General features: G+C 37.8%; 4 protein-coding genes and 2 pseudogenes across 8 annotated transcripts; 4 read left to right on the plus strand and 2 right to left on the minus strand.

Moving 5' to 3' along the window:
* The first annotated feature begins 1,752 nt into the window (after window positions 1–1,752).
* LOC104724374 (receptor-like protein 54) lies at window positions 1,753–4,417 on the plus strand. Of its 2 annotated transcripts, none has more exons than XM_010442844.2 (2): window positions 1,753–2,204; window positions 2,662–4,417. In XM_010442844.2, exon 2 carries the CDS (start codon window positions 2,812–2,814, stop codon window positions 4,234–4,236), a length of 1,425 nt encoding a protein of 474 aa, XP_010441146.1. In that variant the 5' UTR covers window positions 1,753–2,204; window positions 2,662–2,811; the 3' UTR covers window positions 4,237–4,417. The 2 variants fall into 2 exon arrangements, with proteins under 2 accessions (XP_010441146.1, XP_087332570.1); XM_087476444.1 differs by having other exon boundaries at window positions 1,766–2,204; window positions 2,790–4,417.
* Window positions 4,418–5,027: 610 nt separating this feature from the next.
* Window positions 5,028–7,065, plus strand: LOC104724375 (ankyrin repeat domain-containing protein EMB506, chloroplastic). Its single transcript, XM_010442845.3, has 7 exons — window positions 5,028–5,639; window positions 5,813–5,892; window positions 5,982–6,080; window positions 6,172–6,270; window positions 6,362–6,463; window positions 6,551–6,649; window positions 6,763–7,065. Exons 1-7 carry the CDS (start codon window positions 5,264–5,266, stop codon window positions 6,862–6,864), a joined length of 957 nt encoding a protein of 318 aa, XP_010441147.1. The 5' UTR covers window positions 5,028–5,263; the 3' UTR covers window positions 6,865–7,065.
* A 994-nt stretch (window positions 7,066–8,059) lies between these two features.
* Window positions 8,060–9,740, plus strand: LOC104724376 (peroxidase 63 pseudogene; annotated as a pseudogene). Its single transcript, XR_015572638.1, has one exon. The product of XR_015572638.1 is annotated as a peroxidase 63 pseudogene (transcript).
* A 908-nt stretch (window positions 9,741–10,648) lies between these two features.
* On the minus strand, window positions 10,649–13,063 carry LOC104728391 (U-box domain-containing protein 40 pseudogene; annotated as a pseudogene). The gene has a single exon (XR_015572640.1). The product of XR_015572640.1 is annotated as a U-box domain-containing protein 40 pseudogene (transcript).
* Window positions 13,064–15,741: 2,678 nt separating this feature from the next.
* LOC104724378 (TMV resistance protein N) lies at window positions 15,742–19,315 on the minus strand. 2 transcript variants are annotated; one of them, XM_010442852.3, is made up of 6 exons: window positions 18,809–19,242; window positions 18,566–18,719; window positions 17,633–18,418; window positions 17,239–17,547; window positions 16,070–17,158; window positions 15,742–15,987 (listed from the first exon to the last, which is right to left on the minus strand). In XM_010442852.3, exons 1-6 carry the CDS (start codon window positions 19,240–19,242, stop codon window positions 15,877–15,879), a joined length of 2,883 nt encoding a protein of 960 aa, XP_010441154.2. In that variant the 3' UTR covers window positions 15,742–15,876. The 2 variants fall into 2 exon arrangements, with proteins under 2 accessions (XP_010441154.2, XP_010441152.2); XM_010442850.3 differs by having other exon boundaries at window positions 17,633–18,719; window positions 18,809–19,315.
* Window positions 19,316–19,498: 183 nt separating this feature from the next.
* LOC104724377 (disease resistance protein CHL1) lies at window positions 19,499–21,087 on the plus strand. Its single transcript, XM_010442848.2, has one exon. The coding sequence runs from the start codon at window positions 19,499–19,501 to the stop codon at window positions 20,921–20,923; it is 1,425 nt and encodes a 474-aa protein (XP_010441150.2). The 3' UTR covers window positions 20,924–21,087.
* Window positions 21,088–21,420: the final 333 nt, after the last annotated feature.

The raw sequence follows: 21,420 nt of genomic DNA on the forward strand, positions 1-21,420 counted from the left end.
ATTTATTGGTGAAAAGAAACTACGTCAAAGTGAAAGTAAAGAGACAAAAAACTGTTGAATTTGTTCACAGATACATTTTACAGGTGGTGATAAAAAGCGTATTTTAACAATAAAATATTTTAGGTGATAAGAACATATTATTAGTGATAAAATATAGAGTAAAATTGTATGTGGATGCTAATAAGATGACGCTTTGACATGTTGATTGCATGTAAAACATTTTGTGAATAAGTTGTTGAACGTTTTGAAATTTGACCATAATAATATTCGTAATGGTTAATGTTTGAAAAACATTTTGGTGGTCGTTAATTTAGCTTTAGATTATTGTAAGAATTCTAATAATAATTTTAAAATATAAAATATAAATTAGTGTATTTAAGTAAAAACTTCTCTCTAACTAAAAATATATATCTTTTTTATTTTCAAAAAATATATTCCACTTATGCTATTAAAATTTTTAATTTTACTAAATAATTTTAAAACCCGCACGATGTGCGGATCCTAATCTAGTAATATATAAACTTGAATGATCGAAGCACTTTTGGCTTGAAAATAAAAATTATAAAAGAAAAAACATTGGCTTAGATTCAGAGGTCTAAGATGATAGACTTAAATAAAAAAGAAGTTCAATGGCTTAGATTCAGAGCTTCATAATTAACTTGAATGTAAAAGCATTTGGGTTGAAAACAAAAATAAACAAAAGAAGCACATAGCTTAGAAACAGGAAAATGCCAATCGCTAGATGATTGTGGCTCTGATATTGGTCTCCATATTATATGCGTATCATATTTTTACTTCTCCTAATGAGTAATACAAGGCACAGAGTTTACCTAACTTACAATATGTGGTATAAAACTAACTAATATTACTTTACAATATAACCAAAAAATGAATGCACTTTGTGAAAAATGGCAAGCAATATGTATAGATTAAAAAATCTATTAGATTCTGAAATATGTGTCTAAGTTATCTAGATTTTGATATACCTTCCATTTATAGTACAAGAAAATGCAAAAGTAAAATCTTTTTATTTTACCGCACAGTATTTATTTTTTATTCTATTTATGAATTGTTATACATATGTAGTTAATAATATGTTCGATGAGTGGAGGAAATAGTGTGCGGTCACAAAAAAAAAATGCAAAGAAAATATATTAAACATCCATCGTCTAACATGTCTCACCATTCAGGTAGTCACTGCTGAAAATGTTACTAAAATGCTTTGGATTAGTAAGTCAATAAAAAACTTGCATCAACTCCAATCAAATCTTGTAACACCTGCATAAGATTGGCCCTTCCCAATTATTATACATTATTAAGCAGTACATGAATTTCTCCTTCATCTCTCCTCCTTTGTATTATTGTATAGATTATATCATATGATTAAACAAAAGATCACTCCAATATGGGAAGTCTGAAAAGATCTGTTGTGGCCGAAAATAGTGGAAAACATTCACAGTTTTCAAATCAAGTTATAATGACTAACCCTTACCATGTTCAATGGCTATAATTATCCAGAAGACTACGGTTGGATGGATAATTGAAAAGTATGTAATACTAGTCCAAGAGTCCAACTGTAATCAGAGTAGAAATAACGAGACAACAAAATTTATGAATTGGTCATTGTCTAACCCGGTTGGTATCGGTCCTGGTCGAATTAAATATGTGGTGGTCAATACTTACATGTTGAAAGACTCAAAATTTCCAAGTCAAGCAAGGTGACGTAACTCATTATCTTCATTATATACGATTGTTAGAATTAGACTGCAAAATTGACTAAATCATACATATCATTTTCTTCTTCATATATCCTCCTTCCTATATACTTTTGGTTTGAAATCTTTCTCTCATATGATGAAATCGCATCTGGCCGTTTTCTTCATCACTTGTTTCTTCTGTTGCGTCTTTGTAACCAGCGACTCAGTTTACACTCTACCATTTCCTATCCCTCGAGACCAAGTTGACATTCTCTTGGCTTTAAAGAATGAGTTTCCATCCTTCAGCTGCGACCTCACTTGGAAACTCGATTACTTTGGTCGAATGGACACTAGAGCAAATATAAGCTCATGGACCAAAGACTCTGACTCCTTTAGTGGTGTGTCCTTTGATAGCGAGACCGGTTTGGTGAAGGAGCTATCCCTTCGTCGTCAATGTCTCACTACTCTCAAGGCTAATAGTAGCCTCTTCAGATTCCAAAACCTCAGGTACCTCGACCTCTCTGAAAACCATTTTGACTCCTCCCTTATCCCCTCAGGATTTGGCAGACTTACCTACTTGGAATCCTTGGATCTTAGCAAAAATGGTTTTATAGGAGAAGTCCCATCCTCAATAAGTAACCTAAGCCGGTTGACCAACTTAGACCTTTCATATAACAAGCTCACCGGTCGTATTCCCAATCTACATAATTTAACCCTTTTAGAAAATATAGACCTATCATATAATAATTTTTCTGGAACCATTCCTTCTTATCTATTCACCATGCATTTCCTAGTTTCTCTTGACCTTCGCCAAAACCATCTTAGTGACCCTCTTGAAAATATAAATTCTTCTGCAACCTCTAAGCTTTTAAAATTAGACATGGCCTATAACCTTATGAGTCATCGAATCCTAGAACCTCTCTCAAAATTAGCCAACCTCATGCGTCTTGACTTATCTTTTCAGAAGACACCCTACACATTCAACTTCGATTTCTTGCTCTTCAAGTCTCTAGAGCGGTTGGATCTTTCCGGAAATAGTGTGTCAGTGGTTGGTACCAGTTCTGAAAATTTGACACATCTACACTTGTCCAGCTGCAACATCACTGAGTTCCCCATGTATATTAAGGACCTACAAAGGTTATGGTGGTTAGACATTTCAAATAACAGAATCAAAGGAAAAGTGCCTGAGTTGTTATGGAATTTGCCTTCTATGGCCTATGTAAATCTCTCTCACAACTCCTTCGATTCCTTGGAAGGTACGCCAAAAGTAATCCTTAATTCGTCGATTTCAGAGTTAGATTTGAGTTCAAATGTCTTTAAAGGATCATTTCCTATTATTCCACCTTACGTCCACATCATGGCTGCATCATATAATTATTTCACTGGAGGCATACCTCTTACATTCTGCAAAAGATATAAACTGAGTCTCCTTGATCTATCAAACAACAACTTCAGTGGCTCAATTCCAAGATGCTTGACAAATGTATCACTAGGACTACAAGCGTTGAAACTCAGCAACAACAACCTCACTGGGAGACTTCCGGACATAAAAGACCGCTTAGTACTACTTGATGTTGGCCACAACCAAATAAGTGGGAAGCTTCCAAGGTCACTTGTAAACTGCACAACCCTAAAGTTTCTAAATGTGGAAGGAAACCGCATCGACGACACTTTCCCTTTCTGGTTGAAGGCTTTGCCGCGTCTTGAAATCATTGTTCTGAGATCAAACAGATTCCATGGTCCCATATCTTCTCATGATGAGATCTCTCTTTCATTTAGTGCACTGCGGATCATTGACATATCTCGTAACAGCTTCAACGGGAGCCTGCCACAAAATTACTTTTCGAATTGGAGTGTACCTTTGGTTACTATCCCACAAGGCTATCGTTGGCCACAATACACAGGAGATGAACACTCTAAATACGAGACCCCACTTTGGTCTTACCCTTCCATTCATTTGAGAATCAAAGGACGAAGCATGGAGTTGGGAAAGATCCCAGACACATACACAGCAATTGATTTCTCAGGGAACAGTTTTGAAGGGCAGATTCCGGAGTCACTAGGTTTCTTGAAATCGTTGATTGTTCTGGACTTATCTAACAACTCTTTCACAGGTCATATTCCATCTTCTTTGTCCAAACTCAAACAACTCGAGTCATTGGATCTATCTCAAAACCGAATCGCTGGAAGTATTCCTCAAGAGCTAAGGGACCTCACGTTCTTGGGATATGTTAACATGTCACATAATAGACTCACCGGCCAAATACCACAGAGTACACAGATTGGAGGGCAACCTAAATCCTCATTTGAAGGGAATATCAATCTTTGTGGTCTTCCTCTTCAAGAGAGATGTTTCAAGGGAAATGGAGCACCATCAACACCACAGATACAAGAGACAGAACTGCCAAAAGAAGAGCACGTGTTGAACTGGAAAGCAGCTGCAATAGGCTCTGGACCCGGAGTGTTGTTTGGATTGGCGATTGGGCAAGCCCTTGCTCGATACAAACCGATCTTGTTCCATAAGTTGTTTCGCCTTTGAGATGAATTGTTTTTTTTGTGTGTGGTGTTTTCATATGTAAAATAACCAGTTTCCTACTCTTTGCTTTTTGGGATTTGATAAACTAACAACAAAACTTTGATTATCTCAGTTAATCTGTTTCGTATTAGATATACTTTGTAAACTTCAAATGTTATTGAAAAACAGATCATTTTTGCTTTCATTACTCACATTCAATTGTCAAACATATTTGATATCCAATTTAAAGCTTAAAAAAAAAAAATAATGCACTGATGCATATGTTCGTTTTTATAATTTTCTTCAATTTCAAAAGTAAATTAAAAAAAAATTAAAACCATTTAAAATCATTTTCTAAACTCTTATAGTACTTTATAATCAATGAAGTAAATGCTTATATTTTACATTGCCAATTTGATTTAAAAATGTTCTTAAAAAGCATCAACCTCAAATTTGACTTATTAAAATGCAAAAAGTACTCCTACTAGAATGGAACTATGGAAGCCAAAGGGGGTAAAGGAGGCAAGGAGTGGGAGGAAGGTGGCTATGAGAATGTAACAAAATCGTTAGAAGAAAATAATATAGATGATTTTGATTTACAAAATACTTTTCACAAAAAAAAAAAAAAAAAAAAAAAAAAAAAAAAAAAATCATGCAATAAAAATCTTTAGAAGAAAATAATATAGATGATTTTGATTTACAAAATACTTTGCTAAAATATAAAAATCTTTAAATCTTCTATCTTCTATGGAGTATATGACAAAAAAAAAACAACACCAAAAAACATATTGTGAGTGTGAGTATTTTGGTTGCTTAAATATTTACGGGATATAATTTATTTTTCTTTTCGTAATTTTAATGAGAAAAGTTACTACATAATGAAATGCATTATCCCTAGAAAAATACTACTATCTGAGTCGAAATTAATCATTATGGTTTTGGGTTAAAGTTTGACGTCTGTCTTCTAACCAGCGGTAAGTGTCGACTTTGGGATACTTTCAAAGATTATGCCCAATTGAAAGAGAAGGCATAACAGCTTTTTAATATTACAATGGTCTCTTCGGTTTTATCCATCCCTCCACAAACTTGGCTACTTTCACGGTTACCAATCTCTGATTCTTCTCACAATTGCAAATCAAATCTCGTGTACTGTCGCACCACAAGTGTCCGAGGAGTCTCCGTCAAGAGACAATCGACGGCCAGAAGAAGTCGCAGTTTCACTGAGACAAATCGTCGAACACCTTCCCTACAATCCAAACATGAGTTCTGGGAAGACCCAGATGATGGTAGCGACAGTGAAAACGAAGAAGATGAAGAAGACGAAGATGGTATTGGCAACGATTTAGATTACGAGAGTGATTGGGAAGATGACTCGAGATCACAGAAGCTTAAGGCTACTCACAACTACGAGGAAGAGCTTGCAAGAGGTTCTTCTTCTTCTTCTTCTTTCAATCATAACTCTCTTAGAAGTTAGAATCTCTCAATTTACTCTTTTTTCTCCAAATTGCGAGTAAAAATTCAATCTTTATGTTTCTTGTGTGTGTATGTGTATGCGTATGTGTATGTGTATCCTGCTTTACATGGGTTTGAGTATTTGCAGAGGTTGAACAACTTCTTGAACCTGAAGAAAGAGCAATTCTTCAACAAAATGATAAACCAAATCTCAAGATGATTTCAACCGTAAGATATCATCAATCTAATGACCATTTGCTTGGGTTTAGATTCACATGGTTCTATATGCTTATTCTGTTCAATATGGAATTTTGCAGAAGAGTTGGAAGCCACTTCAGACACTTGCTCTGTCAATGCAGATTCCGTTAATGGATAACCTCATTGCAAATGGACTAGACGTTGATGATGTTGACAAGGTTTGCTGCTTTTGAGAGACATGTAATGTTGGTCGCCGAATCTGGTTTCTATTCTTTATCATCTTGTCATTGATTGTATCTACTAAAACAGGACAACCAAACCGCTCTTCATAAAGCAATCCTTGGTAAAAAAGAGGCAGTGATTAGTCATCTTTTGAGGAAAGGAGCTAATCCGCATCTTCAAGATCGGGTGAGAGAACTTATCTGGTTCCATTTACTTATTATTTACCCATTTGGAAAAGGTTTTTGAGCTTTCATAACCTGAAACTTTAAACATTCAGGACGGTGCAGCTCCGCTTCATTACGCAGTTCAAGTTGGAGCCTTGCAGACTGTGAAACTACTGATCATCAAGTACAATGTAGACGTCAATGTTGCAGATAATGTCAGTAGCCACAAAAGAAGCATATTTTCTGATTTTGATACATTTCTTGGAATATCTCATGAAACATCATCATTCATTGTTTTACAGGAAGGATGGACTCCTTTACATATCGCTGTACAAAGCCGGAATCGAGACATTACAAAGATCTTGTTGAGCAATGGTGCTGATAAAACAAGGAGAACAAAGGTGTTAATAGCGAAAATATGTCAAGAAATAGGAGCTGAGATTATTATTATATGCGTAATTGATTTCGTTTGATCACCAATCAAATTTGGTTTCTTCTTGCTTTTATTTTTCAGGATGGGAAATTAGCTTTGGACTTGGCTCTGTGCTTTGGAAGAGATTTCAAGTCATATGATCTGGTCAAGCTATTGAAGATAATGCCCGCTGGAGATATATAGAAAGAGTAATGGAAAATCCAGTTTAGTAATCTCAACCTGACCATTCAGAATCTCACCAACTGTACTTGGATTGTAATCTAAACCAGACCATTTAAGTGGTTAAGGTAGAAGAAACCCGATTAAGTGTGTAACTAGTACTTATATGTATTTATGAAGCATTGGAAAGATTTGTTGTGGAGGGGTTTCAGGTGGAGGACAAAACTCAATGTCATGAAAATACTCATCACTAACCACAAAATCACCCCTATCAATCACAAGCTTCTCCAATAGCACGTCCTCTTCCTCCTCTTGCTTTTTCTTGAAAGCATCAAGAACAGCTAAAAAAACCTTCAACAGCAGCTTCCGGATGACTTGCCCAACGCGTTATTACAGTACCATACGCAACATGAAGCTTAGAGAAAAGCGTGTACCCATCATTTCCAGGAATCCCTTTCAGAAACTGAAACTGAGTTTCCGTAGACACTCTTTCCCACATAGAGTCCTGAAAACGACGACGCCCATACCGCGCCACAAACTGCGCTGTCAACTTAATAATACCAAGCTCCTTGCGCATCATGCCTCCTCCAGGGATTCTGACTCTAAACGTAGAGGTTGACGAGTAGTCAGCTTATGCCGTAGCCGCAGCTCTTTGTTCTCAATCTCAACAAAATACTCATCAAAAGCCACAAAATCACGCGCCCTATCAGTCAAAAACTTGTCCATTACCTCGACTTCTTCCTTTTTCTTGAAAGCATCGAGAGCAGCTAAAAAACCTTCCACAACAGCTTCCATACGAGCTTTGTCACCCTTCCTTGGCTAATCTACGAAGGACTTTATTATTTTCATATTCCCAAAAGAGAGCTCATAGACAATCGTTTGCTTACCACACCCTCTTTCAACCCTCTTCAGAAACTGAAACTGAGTCTCATTACATACTTTCCCTCTACTAGTTTTCTTATCTTTTACTTCATTCTTTAATTAATCACATTTAACATCTACACTTGTTAATTTAAAACCAAAATTGTAATACATTAACGAAAATAGGAAACACGTAAGAAAAAATATAAACTAATAATACATAGAATTTTATTTCTTTTCCACATATATACACATATACAACTTGAAAATATTACTAAAACTCCTTTTTAAAAAAAATAGATATATATTACAAAAACAAAATAATTTCTAATCATTATGTAAAAGTTTCACAATTTTAAATAATTTCACTTCTATAAATTTGCTTTAGGCCTCATAAACTATAAGACCGGCTCTGAAGCCTCTGATCATGTTCTATTTACTTTATATTGTACGATAAAAATTCGTCTTACATGATAATGCATTGAAAACATTATGTGGCATGGGAATGGGACAATAAATCTAAAAAGTTCACAACAGGGTCTTACTTAAGCTAATCTTACCTTTTTCTCTGTTATATTCAAATCTAACTGTAATAAGACAGCAACATACTGTACCATATACTGTTTCTGTCGATGAGTTTGGAGCGATTTGAATCGTAGATAGCCGGAACTCAATCAACCGGTTTACAATAACATACACAATAACCCGAGCTCATATAAGAAAATAACCGGATTCTCTTTCCCGTGATTGGTGGTGGTGGTACTGTATACCACACAAGCGCGTGTGCTCTTCACTCTCTCACTCTTCTTCCTACTTCCATTAAAATCTCACCGCCTCTCTCTCACTCTCACTCTCACTCTCTCAAGCTCAGAGAGTTCTCAATCTCCTTCAACAATGGTGAAAGTGAAAGTGAAACAATCTCAACTTCAGTATCTCACCATCATCATCCTCCTATGCTTATCCTCCGCCGATGAATCTCATCTCACCGTCGATTTCTACTCCAAATCATGCCCTAAATTCCTCGACATAGTCCGCGAAACCATCACCAACAAACAGATCTCAACTCCAACAACCGCCGCCGCAGCTCTCCGCCTCTTCTTCCACGACTGTTTCCCCAACGGCTGCGACGCCTCCGTCCTCGTTTCCTCCACAGCTTTCAACACCGCCGAGCGCGACTCGTCAATCAATCTCTCCCTCCCCGGCGATGGTTTCGACGTCGTGATCCGCGCCAAAACAGCTCTCGAGCTCGCTTGTCCCAACACAGTCTCTTGCTCCGATATCATCGCCGTCGCCGTCCGCGATCTCCTCGTCACCGTCGGTGGACCTTACTACGAAATCTCCCTCGGCCGCCGCGATTCGCGAACGTCAAAATCGTCACTCGTCTCCGATCTCCTCCCGCTTCCGTCGATGCAGATCTCGAAGCTCATCGATCAGTTCAGCTCCAAAGGCTTCTCCGTTCAAGAGATGGTCGCTTTGAGCGGTGCTCACACCATCGGATTCTCACATTGCAAAGAGTTCACTAACCGGGTCAACCCGAATAACAGTACCGGGTATAACCCGAGATTTGCTGATGCTTTACGAAAAGCTTGTTCGAATTACAAAAACGACCCTACGCTATCCGTCTTCAACGACGTCATGACTCCGAACAAGTTCGACAATATGTATTTCCAGAATATTCCGAAAGGTCTCGGGCTACTCGAGTCGGATCACGGGTTATTCTCCGACCCGAGAACCCGACCGTTCGTTGAGTTATACGCGAGAGACCAAGATCGATTTTTTATAGACTTTGCCGGAGCTATGCAGAAGTTGAGTCTTTACGGTGTTTTGACCGGACGGCAAGGAGAGATCCGGCGAAGGTGTGATGCGATCAATTAAGATTTGTTTTTACGATTTGTGAGATTTTTGTATTTTTGTTTTGTTTATTTATTTAATTGTTTGGTGCGTTTAGAGGAAAAGTTTGAGATTCGGGCTAAAGATTGATCTAAGCTCATGTGTTAATACTATGATTAAAATTCAAATAATTAGTTGTTTTGTCATCATTACTTCAGTAATTGTGTGTTACTAGTACTAATTGTAGTTCCATATCGTTTAGTGTTTACAAAACTGCCTGTTCTTTTATGGTATTGACAAAACTGTCCCATATTTTTGAAATTTGCGAAACAGCAACAAGACTTGTGGTATTTATAAACTGCCTCAAAACTGTTGGTATTTATAATAATTCCTCATATCTTTACATATATACAAATTGTCCCATATCTTTGGTATTTATCAACTGCCCATAATTTTGATATTTACATAGCTGCACAAAACAAAAATAAATGTAGTGAAAGACTGAAATTTATCTGACCAATAAAGATTAAGAAATTAGAAAAATGACGAAATTGAGACTTAGGGTGTGAATGATTGCAGCGGTTGGGGCGGATAAATCTGTCTGCGGACTAGACCGCTTTTTATTTACCATTCAGCAAATTTAGTCCGCAGTAGTGCGGTCTAAATAAAGTAGAGACAAGACCGCAACGGACCAATTGTGGACCGCTTTTGCATACAAATAGAGTTGGTCCGCAGCGGTCTGTAGTCCGCCTTAAAAATGGAGCGGTCTAGACCGCAGATGGATTTGGCCGTCCTGACCGCAATTATCATTCAAACCCTTATATAACTGTTTTTGGTAAGCAATTGGAATGAGTACCAATTAAATTAAATTGGCATTAAAACAAAAAAAATATTATAGAAGAAATTCATAATTTAGTAATTTTCATTGAAATCTAGATGAAAATGAATGCAATGTTAAAATCAAATTTATTCAAATATATAATCTTGACGAAAATGAATGCAATGTTAAAATCAAATTTATTCAAATATATAACCTTGATGATTCCCCTCCAGATTTAAACTACAGCAAAAGTAATGCAAATAATTAGATAGATCAAACTCAACTGAAAATTGATAATTTTTGCAGTGGGAGAATCAGTTCCCATCTCTTAATGAATTAAAAAGCCATCCCTTACAAATCAAATTTAGTCCCTTTACAACTTTTTTTTCATTGTTCCTTTTACTAAAAAAAAATAAAAAGCAAAAGATAATAAGAAAAGAAAGGATGGGATTAACAAAAAGAAAAGCCACCCAAATTGCCAGAAAATACAAAGAATCCACCCAGTCATAAATAAAAATTTCACAAAAGGAAAAAATCTCATCTCCAAGACTCCAACTAATTACAACCCAAACCCTATTATTTAGAATTTTTCTTAAAAAAGAAATCCATAATTAATTCTTGTTTTTAGAAAAGCAAATAAATAACGAGTTAAAAAAAAAAACACGTCAAAACTCGGCCGAGTTAACACACGATTTCTCACCACCGAGTCGATACCGGCTCCGACTAACATCATCGGAATTAAGCAACTCTTCCCAATCAAACTCCTCATTCTCCGGCGAATCATCATCTTCCATTTTAGCTCTCAACACTTCCAAAACACTTCTGGCCTTCTGCTTAGCTCTCTCTCTCCCACTCCTCTCCACTTTCACCAACTCCTCCACCGCATTCGCCGCCATAGCCAACCCCTTAAACCTCAAACCACCGTCGTGACTCAGCCCATACAAAACCGCAACACAGCTCTCCCTAGTCGACTCGTGAACCTCTCTAGCCCCTCTCAAAACCCCAACCATACATTCAACACCTCCCGAGTCAAGCAAAGCTGGTCTACTCACCGGACACGAAGCCATGTTACAAAGAATCAACAAAACACGACCGATCATCTGTCCTAAATTCACCATGTTCAAAAGCATCTGAACAGCTCCGAGCTTAACAAGCTTCCCTCTGTTGCTCTGCACCAGAGAGAGATGATACAGAGCCAACGCCGAGTCATGCCGAGTCAACTCAGTACCAACTCGGATCAGATGAAGCAGCGGCTCCAAAGCTCCGAGAACACCAATCGCCGTCTTGTTCTCGTCTTCCAATGCTAAACTGAAGATAACCCCGGCGGAATGCTCCTGCGCTTCGACGGAGCCGCATTTCAAAACGTCGATCAACGGCGGAACGATTCCTGACCGTACGATCTTAACTTTATTAGATTTCTCCAGAGACAAGTTCACAAGAACCGCCGTGACGTTCACCTGAACCGTCGCGTACCTCGAGACGATCAGTGACTTAAGTGCAGAGATGAGTCTCGTCGTACATAAACTGATTCTTGAACCTTCGTCGATTCTCGTAACGCGTCGAATCGAAACCAAAGCTTCTTCGATCTCTGAGATTCGATTACTCTTTAGCTTTATGAGTAAAGCTTCTTCTTCTGGAGTTAGGTTTGGTTCTAACGAATCGATTTCTCCAGACGAAGGTGAAGAGAAGCAACTAGGTTTAGTTGTTAACTGTAGTGCACGGCTCGATGAAGCTACTGACTCGTCGGAGCTTGAATTGAAGTAATTAGGTCTCCGATCAAGCTCAGTCGCGGCGTGGTGAAGTCTCACTGATGGTTTGTCTCTAATCGCTTGGATAAGCTCTTGCTCCGAAACAGAGACTTTTCTTCTCTGTGGCTTCTTCTCCATTAATGTCGATATGAGCTTCTCCGCGGCGGCGGAATCAAGCGGCTTCGGCGGTGAGAAACACCGGCGTTCACACCAGCTGAGAATTGCGGATTTCAAGGCGAGGTTTGGTATCACGGTGGAGAAATCTGGAGGTGGGTTTGGAGTAAAGCCTAGTTTTTTAGAAGCTATGACGCAAGCTCTCTCGTAGGAGTGACCGGAGGAGACTATGATTGGGTCAGCCATTAAAGAGCCTGAGATCGGACAGAGAAACTCAGATGGGATCTCTGGTTTGGTCGGAGAGTTGATGTTTGATGAAGAAGATGATGAGGAACGGGATAGTGAGATTCTCCATTTGGATTTGCCGGCGAGAGATTCTCGGCGGGAAAGGGTGTCGCTTTTGTCGTGTTGAGAGTGTAGAACCATTAGGTTGATGACTGGTCGCTGAACCTCCATTTAAAGATTTGATTTTTCAGAGTGGAACTGGCGGAAATTGAAGTTTTGTTGAAGAAGAAGAAGACCCATGACTGTTCTTGAAACCTTGAAGATGAGAGATTTTTTTTGTGGGATTAAGAGAGAGAGAGATTGATTTGAGGAAACTGTAAAAGAGAGATTTTTGGGAGGGAGATTTTATTGTTTAGAAGTTAGAACTACGGATGGACTTGGTCATTTGCTCTGTTTGTAGTTTCATTATTGATTGGTTTGGTTATGATGTAAAAATTAAAATCAAGGTTTTTTTTTGGTTTCTGGTAGGTAAAGTGAAGATACGTCCTTTGTGAGAGAGTTATTGATTGATTGGAGAATTTGTCTTTGGGTTGGGATTTTGTGAATGCACATGTGTGCTTGACTGCTTTCAACTGTTTTTTGTATGAGCTTTGAGCATTGATGCTGTTTATTTTTTTTTCTTTTTTTTAACATTCTTATTTGGAATTTCTTTAACAAAATAAAAATTTCATCTTTAAGGTTTTAACAAAATTATTATATTAGTGGATTTTGGTGGATTTAAAATCTTTTGATAACCATGTAGATTTTTTACCTCTAATTTATAAATAATGGAGCATATTATTGCAGATCTACAATAATTAATAAATCTTATTACAATTCATATATATTAATGACAAAAAACAATTTTAAGAGATATTTTGATATGAACCATATAAAAACAAAATTCTTTAATGAGATGTAAGTTGTACTCTTCCTCTCCGTAGAAATACTATAACAGACTAACAGTGTATCATACAAACGCAAAACTTAAGTGTTATAACGATAAATAAACCTCTAGTCACAGTTAGTGAGAAGTTAATCATATTCATATGGTGACATGCACAAGGTTAGCGATATGAAGCTAGTGATTCTTGGTCAAACTTTTCGTTAATCTAAAAGGTTGATGATCTCATATGTATAATAGATGAGCATGCTAAAAAAAAAAGCTTAACTAATACAGTATTTCATGTTTGATGCAATTATTATGTGTGTGTTTGCTTTATGCAAAAACAAAGTAAATAACCAAGAACAATACTGTCGTTTTCAGCTTTATGAATGTTCAAAAAGTTTCTACTTTTTGCTTTATGTTTTTTGCCCTTTGTTTCTGGGAATTCATTTTGTATTCTTTCTTCAATGACTTTGACAGAAATTTTCTCCAATTTAGTATCTTTGTTTACCCAATGATAGATATGGTTTTTTTCGTTATGATACATAAATGTTTGGATTAATTATAGAAATAAACATTTTTTTTAGAATTTTATGGATTTAGGACCTATTACCCGAACTCTCAAAAAGAACTATTTTAATTGGATTAAAATGACGAAATTGTCCCTATTTCCACATAACCCTAAACTCTCTTTTTCTCTCTTCTCTCCGCCGTGAACAAGTTTTTTCAGACTCTCAATTCCACTCTCCGACGGCTCGCATCTGTCCGATCACCGGCCATCTCTATGAACCCTTTCTACTGAAGGTTTGTCGGCCATAAAGCATTAGAATCTCAGGCTATTGGATCTCGTCGCAGATCTGAAATTCGGTTATAAAAAGCTTCCTCACAACGATTCATCCTCTTCGGCTTCCAACGACGGCGACGAAGATATTGATTCCACCTTGGTAATGGTTACTTTACCATCGTTTTGAGCTGGTGATTTACCTACTAATTTTATTCAGGATTTTTCCAATCACAAAATATATAATTTTTAGATATGGATTAGATTTGGAGATGAATTGGAAGTTTTAATTCAATTAGTGTTTATAATTGGTTCCCTTGGGTTCTCAAGACATGATCTCCTTAGGGTTTAATTTTATTTGAATTCATTGAATTCGTCAACCTCCGAGATGATGTTCATGGTCGGAGAAGAAGCAAGAAAGACTGAAAGAAATACAGAGAACCAACGGATAGAATTGTAAAAAAAAAAGCCTAATCTCATAAGCATGGACAAAAGTTCCTAAATTCTAATATTTGACTCAACAAATGCCTATTTCTGTAATAATCCCATAAATGTTTACTTCTCTCTAGACTAGTAAACAGACTTATTAATTCACTAGTAAATTAAAATATGATCTTTATATAAAAACATAAGTGATTACTCTTTTTAGATGACTATGTTGGTCTTAAATATGAGAGGCCTTTGACCAAGCAAGCTCAGATGTTAGATAGCTTTCTGACAATCTAAATTGAATCCCATATCTAGTTCCAAGTTATCTACAATAGGCTCAAAGCTTAACACTTTTATAACTGGAAATTTATCTTTTGTATATTTATTGCATGGGAATAAAGTAACGAAATGATAACATAAGGAGAGTGAGTAAAACAAGCTAACATTAATAATTGTATTCTTAGTTGCTAAGACTACACATAGGTCTATGCATTGTATTGTAGGTGGTGTACGTATGTATTTTGTATTGTATGTATATGTGTTTCTTTTTTTTTTTGTTCAAAAAAAAAAAAAGGTATATGTGTTTCTGTAGTGAATGATGAGAAAGACGCAATCTTTTAGACTTTGAAGAGTGGTTATAGGCTGTTTATTTCAATTGTTTGGTTACCTTTTCTTTTTGCCTTTTCGCAAAGTTAGATTCTTTGTGACCCATTCGGTTCACACTTCACCATTTACAAACAATAATGTGTCGAAAACTGAAAAATATGAGGTTATATGTACATTTTCAGAATGATAGTTTAGAGCTAAAGTAGAGATCAAATGTTGCATTTATTGCATTGGAGGAAATTTTGTAATGTATTTATTTTGTTTCCTCTCAAAGTTTTTTTTTTGGACTTCAAAAAAAAAAAAGTAAAAAGAATGGACTAAGACTAAACGATAATGGTTAACCAAATGTCAAGTTTTTCAAACTGTATACGTAAATAAGTTACTTGATCCGTATGTTATGTCAACGAATGGACTAAAACTAACAATAATGGTTAACCAAATGAAATTTGTATTCAGATAATTTTGGTAGTAAACTTCAAAAGTCTTAAATCAAAGCTAAATGGTTTAATCTCCAAATTAGTTTCAAAAGTCTTACTGTGTAATACTGTGCATTTGTGCTATATGTAGTGTAACCGACCATATTTTTCTATAAAATTAGAAACATCATGTTACGGAAGAAGCAAAAATGCCAGGTTCGAATCTATTATCTATGACGAACATGAAAAGAACAATCATCAAGAGTAGTGTGTAGGAATAACTAGAAATGTGAGCAGCATAGGAACTTGGGTAGACGACTCTTACTGCCTTGGCGTTCGTAACTCAGCATCTCAGTTTCTTGGAAGCAAGCAACCTGCGGCTGTGCTGGTACCTAAAAAAAAAGGAAGGTGATGTAGAGACTAAATAGACCATACTAGAGAGAATGAGAGATGGGTCAAGACTAGAATATTCACCTCTTTGTTTAGCCTCCCTTTAAAATGTTCCAACGCATCAGCGTCAAGAGAATCACAACCCTCTGCATCGAGAAACTGAAGGCTCGGTGGAAGTTCTTCCAGTGATTTGAGTTTCTTGCAGTTATTGAGGCAGATAGTTACCAATGAGGTAAGATCTCTGATGCTTGATGGCAATGTCTTAAAATCATGGCTGCTCATATCTAAAAATGTCAACTTGGTGAAATGACTAAGCTGATCTGACAATGACTTCACATTCTTGCAGTTGTCAAGGCAAAGCTCAAGCAAACAATATATGCTCGGATCCTGAATTGCATCAGAGGGTTTCACCAATGATCTGAGGCTCCTACAGTTGGAAAGAGTGAGTGACTGCACCTGTTTTAGCTCTGGCAATTCCTCGAGTTTGCTGCAGTTTCGAAGACAGAGAGTTTTCAGCCGGGAAAGTCTATTCATATCTTCTGGTAAGCTCTCAAAATCATTTCCGCTGAAGTCCAGTTTTTCTAAGAATTCAAAGTGACCAATCGCATCTGATAGCTTTTGGATATTTAAGTTGACTAGTTTTAGTTCTTCCAGGCCAGATATATATGGAAAATTGTGAAAGGTGACAGGTCGACTGTTCTCTTTGTAGCTGAACCTCCTGATATTGAGCGAAGTAGATTTGTTGAACTCGGATATGAGCCGAGGAGCTTGGTGTACACTTACTGTCCTTGTACCATGGACCTTTTGCTCAGAACAAAAGGAGAAGTATTCAGCATATCCTTCACAACCTGCAGAAAAATGAAATTTGATGTCTCCAGCGATCGATATATTCATAAGTTCCAAGTCCAGTTTTGCAGTTGGGAACTCCAATGTAATACACTGCGTCTCAGACACTTTCCGTATAACGACACCCATTGGAGTCTTAGGCCCACCGTAGTACGATAGATTAAGCCTTCCTAGGGTAGACCTTTTTCCAATGGACTTGGGGATTCCTGTCAGTCTCATGCATTGTTCTAAAATCAACTCGTCAAGATTCTGGATATATGAAAGAACTGGAAGTTGTTTGAGATTCTTAGATCCCGTCACATCTAGTTTCTTCAAATTCCTGAAAACCTGTGGAAGTACAACAAAAAATAGTTGGAATTCGCACATTGCTTGCTATATCAAAAACATTAACTCAGTCAAAATGTTACCTGTGTTCCACTCCACAGCGTTTCTAGATTGCTGTGACGCAGATTGAGTTCAACAAGAAAATAAGCCTCTTGTATGAGAGGCAAGGTGCTTAATGGAAATGCATCCCAGTGAAGTAACCTTAGGGAATAAGGTATGTTATGGTGGCCATCGTCTAGAATGACTTGCAGCCTTGATTCTCTGTCACCAACATGCTTGTAGACCATGAAAAACTTAAGTCCGCGCATATGGTTGAAAACACTAGTCTTCATCGAAAATGCACAGGTCATCTCACATGTGTGTAGGGAGAAGCATTCAGTTTGTCCCGTTCCCTGGTGATAGAACTATTTAAGGACACAGCAGGACAAGGTGCATGATAACAAGACAGATATATCAAAAGATTAAGTAGATACTTACTTCTTGGTAATCCAGTGCACCTTGAATTTTCTCAGGATCCCCTAGGAATTTTCCACTGTCAAGCATAACTTTCCTTCCCATTTGTTCAACCAAGTTATGCAGGATTACATATCCATTAGTTATATTGATGAGAGATTTTTCTGCTAAAACTCTTATCCCCAGGTTCCTCTCAGGTCTGGAACCATCAAGTAGTGAAGCTACACGCTGGAATGTGTCACCATTAAAGAGACATGCAACATGAAGGAAAGCATTCTGATGTGGTTCTGCTAAGCCCTTGTAGCTAATTTTCAAGATTTCCATTATATCCTCGTCAGGAGTACTTTCAAGTCCACATACTGCTTCTTCCCATTCCTCATGAGTATTGTTCCTCCCACGGAGAAATAAGGCATAGGCTTGGAGGGCAGAAGGAAGCCCGTGAGCAAGCTGAGCTGCTCGGATTGATAGTTGTTCAAAATCAACAGAAGGAGGACTGTCCCCTTCAAAAGCAATTTGTTTAAACATCAACAGGGAATCCTTATCGTCCAAACATTTAACCTCATAAATGACTTTTACTCCACAACTATTGAGCAAGCCCCTGTCTCGGGTGGTTATGATGATACGGCTCCCACGTCCAAACCACCTTGTTTCTTTTGCCAGAGCATGGATTTGGACCACTTTATCCACACCATCGATCACAAGAAGAACTTTTTTGCCCTCAAGTCTAGCCTGAACTTCGACCCTTCCAGCTTCCACGCTCCACGGCTTAATATTCTCACCGACGGTACTGTAGAGAAGTTCCTTTTGTAACTGCAGTAGATCAAGGTCTTTATTAATACCCTTGATGTCTCCTGTGAAATTACTAGCTTCAAATTGAAATTTGAGCTGGGCATAGAGGCACTTGGCAATGGCTGTTTTGCCAATGCCTCCCATTCCCCAGATTCCAATCATACGAACCTCATCATTATTGGAGTCCATATCCAAGAGAGACTTGAGATCTTGCAAGTGAGTATCTACCCCAACAATATTTCTGAAGTCTATCTTCTGCATCATCGCCTTGCGCCTTGAAATATCGTCGACAATTTTCCCAACCATAGTTGCCTCATCAATGCTAAAATTAGAAACGGACAAAAATATAATCAAGTTTCTCCAGAGCTGATTCTACTAATTTTGTTTTAGGTAAGAAGAAAAGTAGCTTACCAGAGTCCAGATTCCACACCTGAAAGATCAGCGATCAGTTTAAGAGCTTCTCTCCACTTGGGAACCTTATCCGCGTCTTCTGGACGTTGATACCTCTTTAGATCGAAACTTCCTAACTGATGCCTCACGGTAGAGGGTTCTACACCATTGAAGACAGGAAAGACACCAAGTCTTCCCTTCATCTGAAGCTCCATTATCAGTTGGAGCTCCATCAAGCACCACCTGGAAGTAGCGTAGTTCTCAGAAAGCACAACGACAGCAAAATCTGAACCTTCAATGGCTCTGTAGAGTTCGTCAGAAATGTGATCACCTATCTCAAGCCTTTTGTCGTCTTTGAAGGTAATGATTCCTCTGCTAACAAGTGCTGCGTACAAATGGCTGACAATAGAATAGCGAGTGTCTTTCCCACGGAAACTGAGAAAGACATCATACATGAAGTTCGTTACACGAGATGCAGCTTGGGAAGCCAGTTAAGAAAAATTGCTGAAAAAGAAAACGACGAACTGTAAGAGGAAGAAATACATATCTTATCTCATATATATGTGGCCAAGGAATAAGCATGCCCAACGAATTTTACAAAAGTCATTGGTGTTGACTTACAAAATGAAGAAAAAATATTTGCCATCTATCCGTCCTGCCGCAATACAAACCTGAAGCATTTTGATATTGTTGGAATTTAGAACCAAACCAATGTCTTCTTCTTCGTTGTTGTCTGGAAGGGAGGTGGATGTCTTCCTGAGTTTCTGCTGCGAGACTAGCCATGAATATTTTCAAGAGATTTTGTTTCAATATGGCATTAAAACTTTTCAATCCAACAGATCCTGGGAGACGAGATACAGACCAATTGATCAACGAACACTCAAGGCTTTGGAAGAGTCGAAAGTCGCGGTTGTGATGATGTCTGAGACAAAACCTTGTTTCGTTGGGTTCCTTGAAGAGCTCATCGTAATACTCGAATTTCACGAGAAAGGTTTACTCAAGGTCATACCCATCTTTCTCAATGCCCACTCTATTAATGCGGAAGAAATCTGCCAACACTATCCGGACAAGGCGCCAAGTTGGAGAACCGCACTTGCCAAATTTACCAACATTGTCGCCGAATATCCATTTTCTCAGAATCTTGCAGGTATGAGCCAATCAGATTGGCTCAAGCAAATTGCTCATGACATTTTTCTTCTCTTGCTCTGTTTCACATCAAACAATTTGAATGACCTTGTTGCAATGGATCTTCACATGAAAGTGGTTTGTGGCCTGTTGGCTTCAGAAGATGACAAAGAGGTTCGTACCATTGGCATTTGGGGTAGTGCAGGTGCTGGGAAGACAACACTTGCAAGGTACATCTATGCTGAGATCTCAGTTAATTTTCAGACACATGTTTTCCTAGAAAATGTCGAAAACATGAAAGACAAGATTCTAAAGTTTGAAGGGGAAGAATATGCAACGGTAATAATAAGTTCAGATCATGATGAGCATGAAATTACCGAAGCAAGGCGTAAACACCGGAAATTTCTCCTTATCGCTGATGATGTGAACAGCATAGAACAAGGGAAGTGGATCATTGAATACGCTAGCTGGTTTGCTCCAGGAAGCAGGGTCATTCTTATTAGCCAAAACAAGGATTTGCTTGTTGACGCCGGGGTGAAGCATGTGTATGAAGTCAGATCTTTAAGATATGATGAAGCTCTTCAACTCTTCTCCCATTTTGCATTCAAGCAGCCTTATCCACCTTCTGATTTCGAACAGCTTGCAGTTCGTGCTGTACATCTTGCAGGCTTTCTTCCTTTGGGCCTTAGACTGCTAGGGTCGTTTTTAACTGGTAAAGGTAGAGAGGAGTGGGCAGCTACACTGCTCAAACTCAAGGCAAAGAAAGGTGGAAATATAATGCAAGTCTGGAAACTTATGGAACCATCAGGAGATAAAGGTCAAGAGGACTGGGAAGCTGCTGCAGACATAATGGAAGGGAAGGAATCATCAGAAGATAAAGGTAAAAAAGAGAGGGAAGTTGCTGCAGACATTATGGAAGGAAAGGAATCATCACAAGATAAAGTTCAAGAGGAGAGGGAAGTTGCTGCAAACACTATGGAAGGAAAGGAATCATCACAAGACAAACAATAATAGCAGTGTGAAGATTCACCTGCACCATTTCCCCTTTCAGATAACTCGAGTGTGGAGCTTGACTTGTTGTAATGTTTCCTGAAACTGTAATGCTTATGTTGTTCCGTTTAATAAACATGCGATGATTATTGTTTTCCAGTATTGTAAAAAGAGAATGTTACATACCTGTGATGAGAAAAGACAAGACAAAGCCACTGTGGAGGAATCATAGCTTAGCCACGGTAACCTAGCATGATCAAAGCCTAGTTACTGATCTGACTTCTTCAACGATGTCCTTATCTGTCTAAAGAAAATCAACTCAGGGTGCCAACATTTCACATTTATTATGTACTTGTTATTAAGAAGCCTAGAAAGTTATGTTCTAAAAAAAAAAGAGCCAACCAACAGTTTACGAGAGAGCTTTTTGGAAAATGTTGCAAACTAAGCAATCTGGTGTATACAGCCTCTGCATCAATCATGATACAACAAGGAGCATCGGTAACCTCTATGGAAAGTGT

The sequence above is a fragment of the Camelina sativa genome, chromosome 11 (genome assembly GCF_030686135.1).
Source record: "Camelina sativa cultivar CO46 ecotype springtype chromosome 11, ASM3068613v1".
Taxonomy (NCBI): Eukaryota; Viridiplantae; Streptophyta; class Magnoliopsida; order Brassicales; family Brassicaceae; genus Camelina; species Camelina sativa.

Coding starts and splice junctions, on each gene's coding strand:
- LOC104724378 (XM_010442850.3), bottom strand. CDS start 19,242: ATGTATGATGTCTTTCTCAGTTTCCGTGGGAAAGACACTCGCTATTCT. Junction 18,720..18,808: donor GGTGTGGAATCTGGACTCTG/GTAAGCTACTTT, acceptor TTCTAATTTTAG/CATTGATGAGGCAACTATGG. Junction 17,159..17,238: donor CGCTGTGGAGTGGAACACAG/GTAACATTTTGA, acceptor GTACTTCCACAG/GTTTTCAGGAATTTGAAGAA.
- LOC104724375 (XM_010442845.3), top strand. CDS start 5,264: ATGGTCTCTTCGGTTTTATCCATCCCTCCACAAACTTGGCTACTTTCA. Junction 6,081..6,171: donor ACGTTGATGATGTTGACAAG/GTTTGCTGCTTT, acceptor CTACTAAAACAG/GACAACCAAACCGCTCTTCA. Junction 6,271..6,361: donor ATCCGCATCTTCAAGATCGG/GTGAGAGAACTT, acceptor TTAAACATTCAG/GACGGTGCAGCTCCGCTTCA.
- LOC104724374 (XM_087476444.1), top strand. CDS start 1,852: ATGATGAAATCGCATCTGGCCGTTTTCTTCATCACTTGTTTCTTCTGT. Junction 2,205..2,789: donor TTCAGATTCCAAAACCTCAG/GTACCTCGACCT, acceptor ACACTTGTCCAG/CTGCAACATCACTGAGTTCC.
- LOC104724377 (XM_010442848.2), top strand. CDS start 19,499: ATGTCTTCTTCTTCGTTGTTGTCTGGAAGGGAGGTGGATGTCTTCCTG.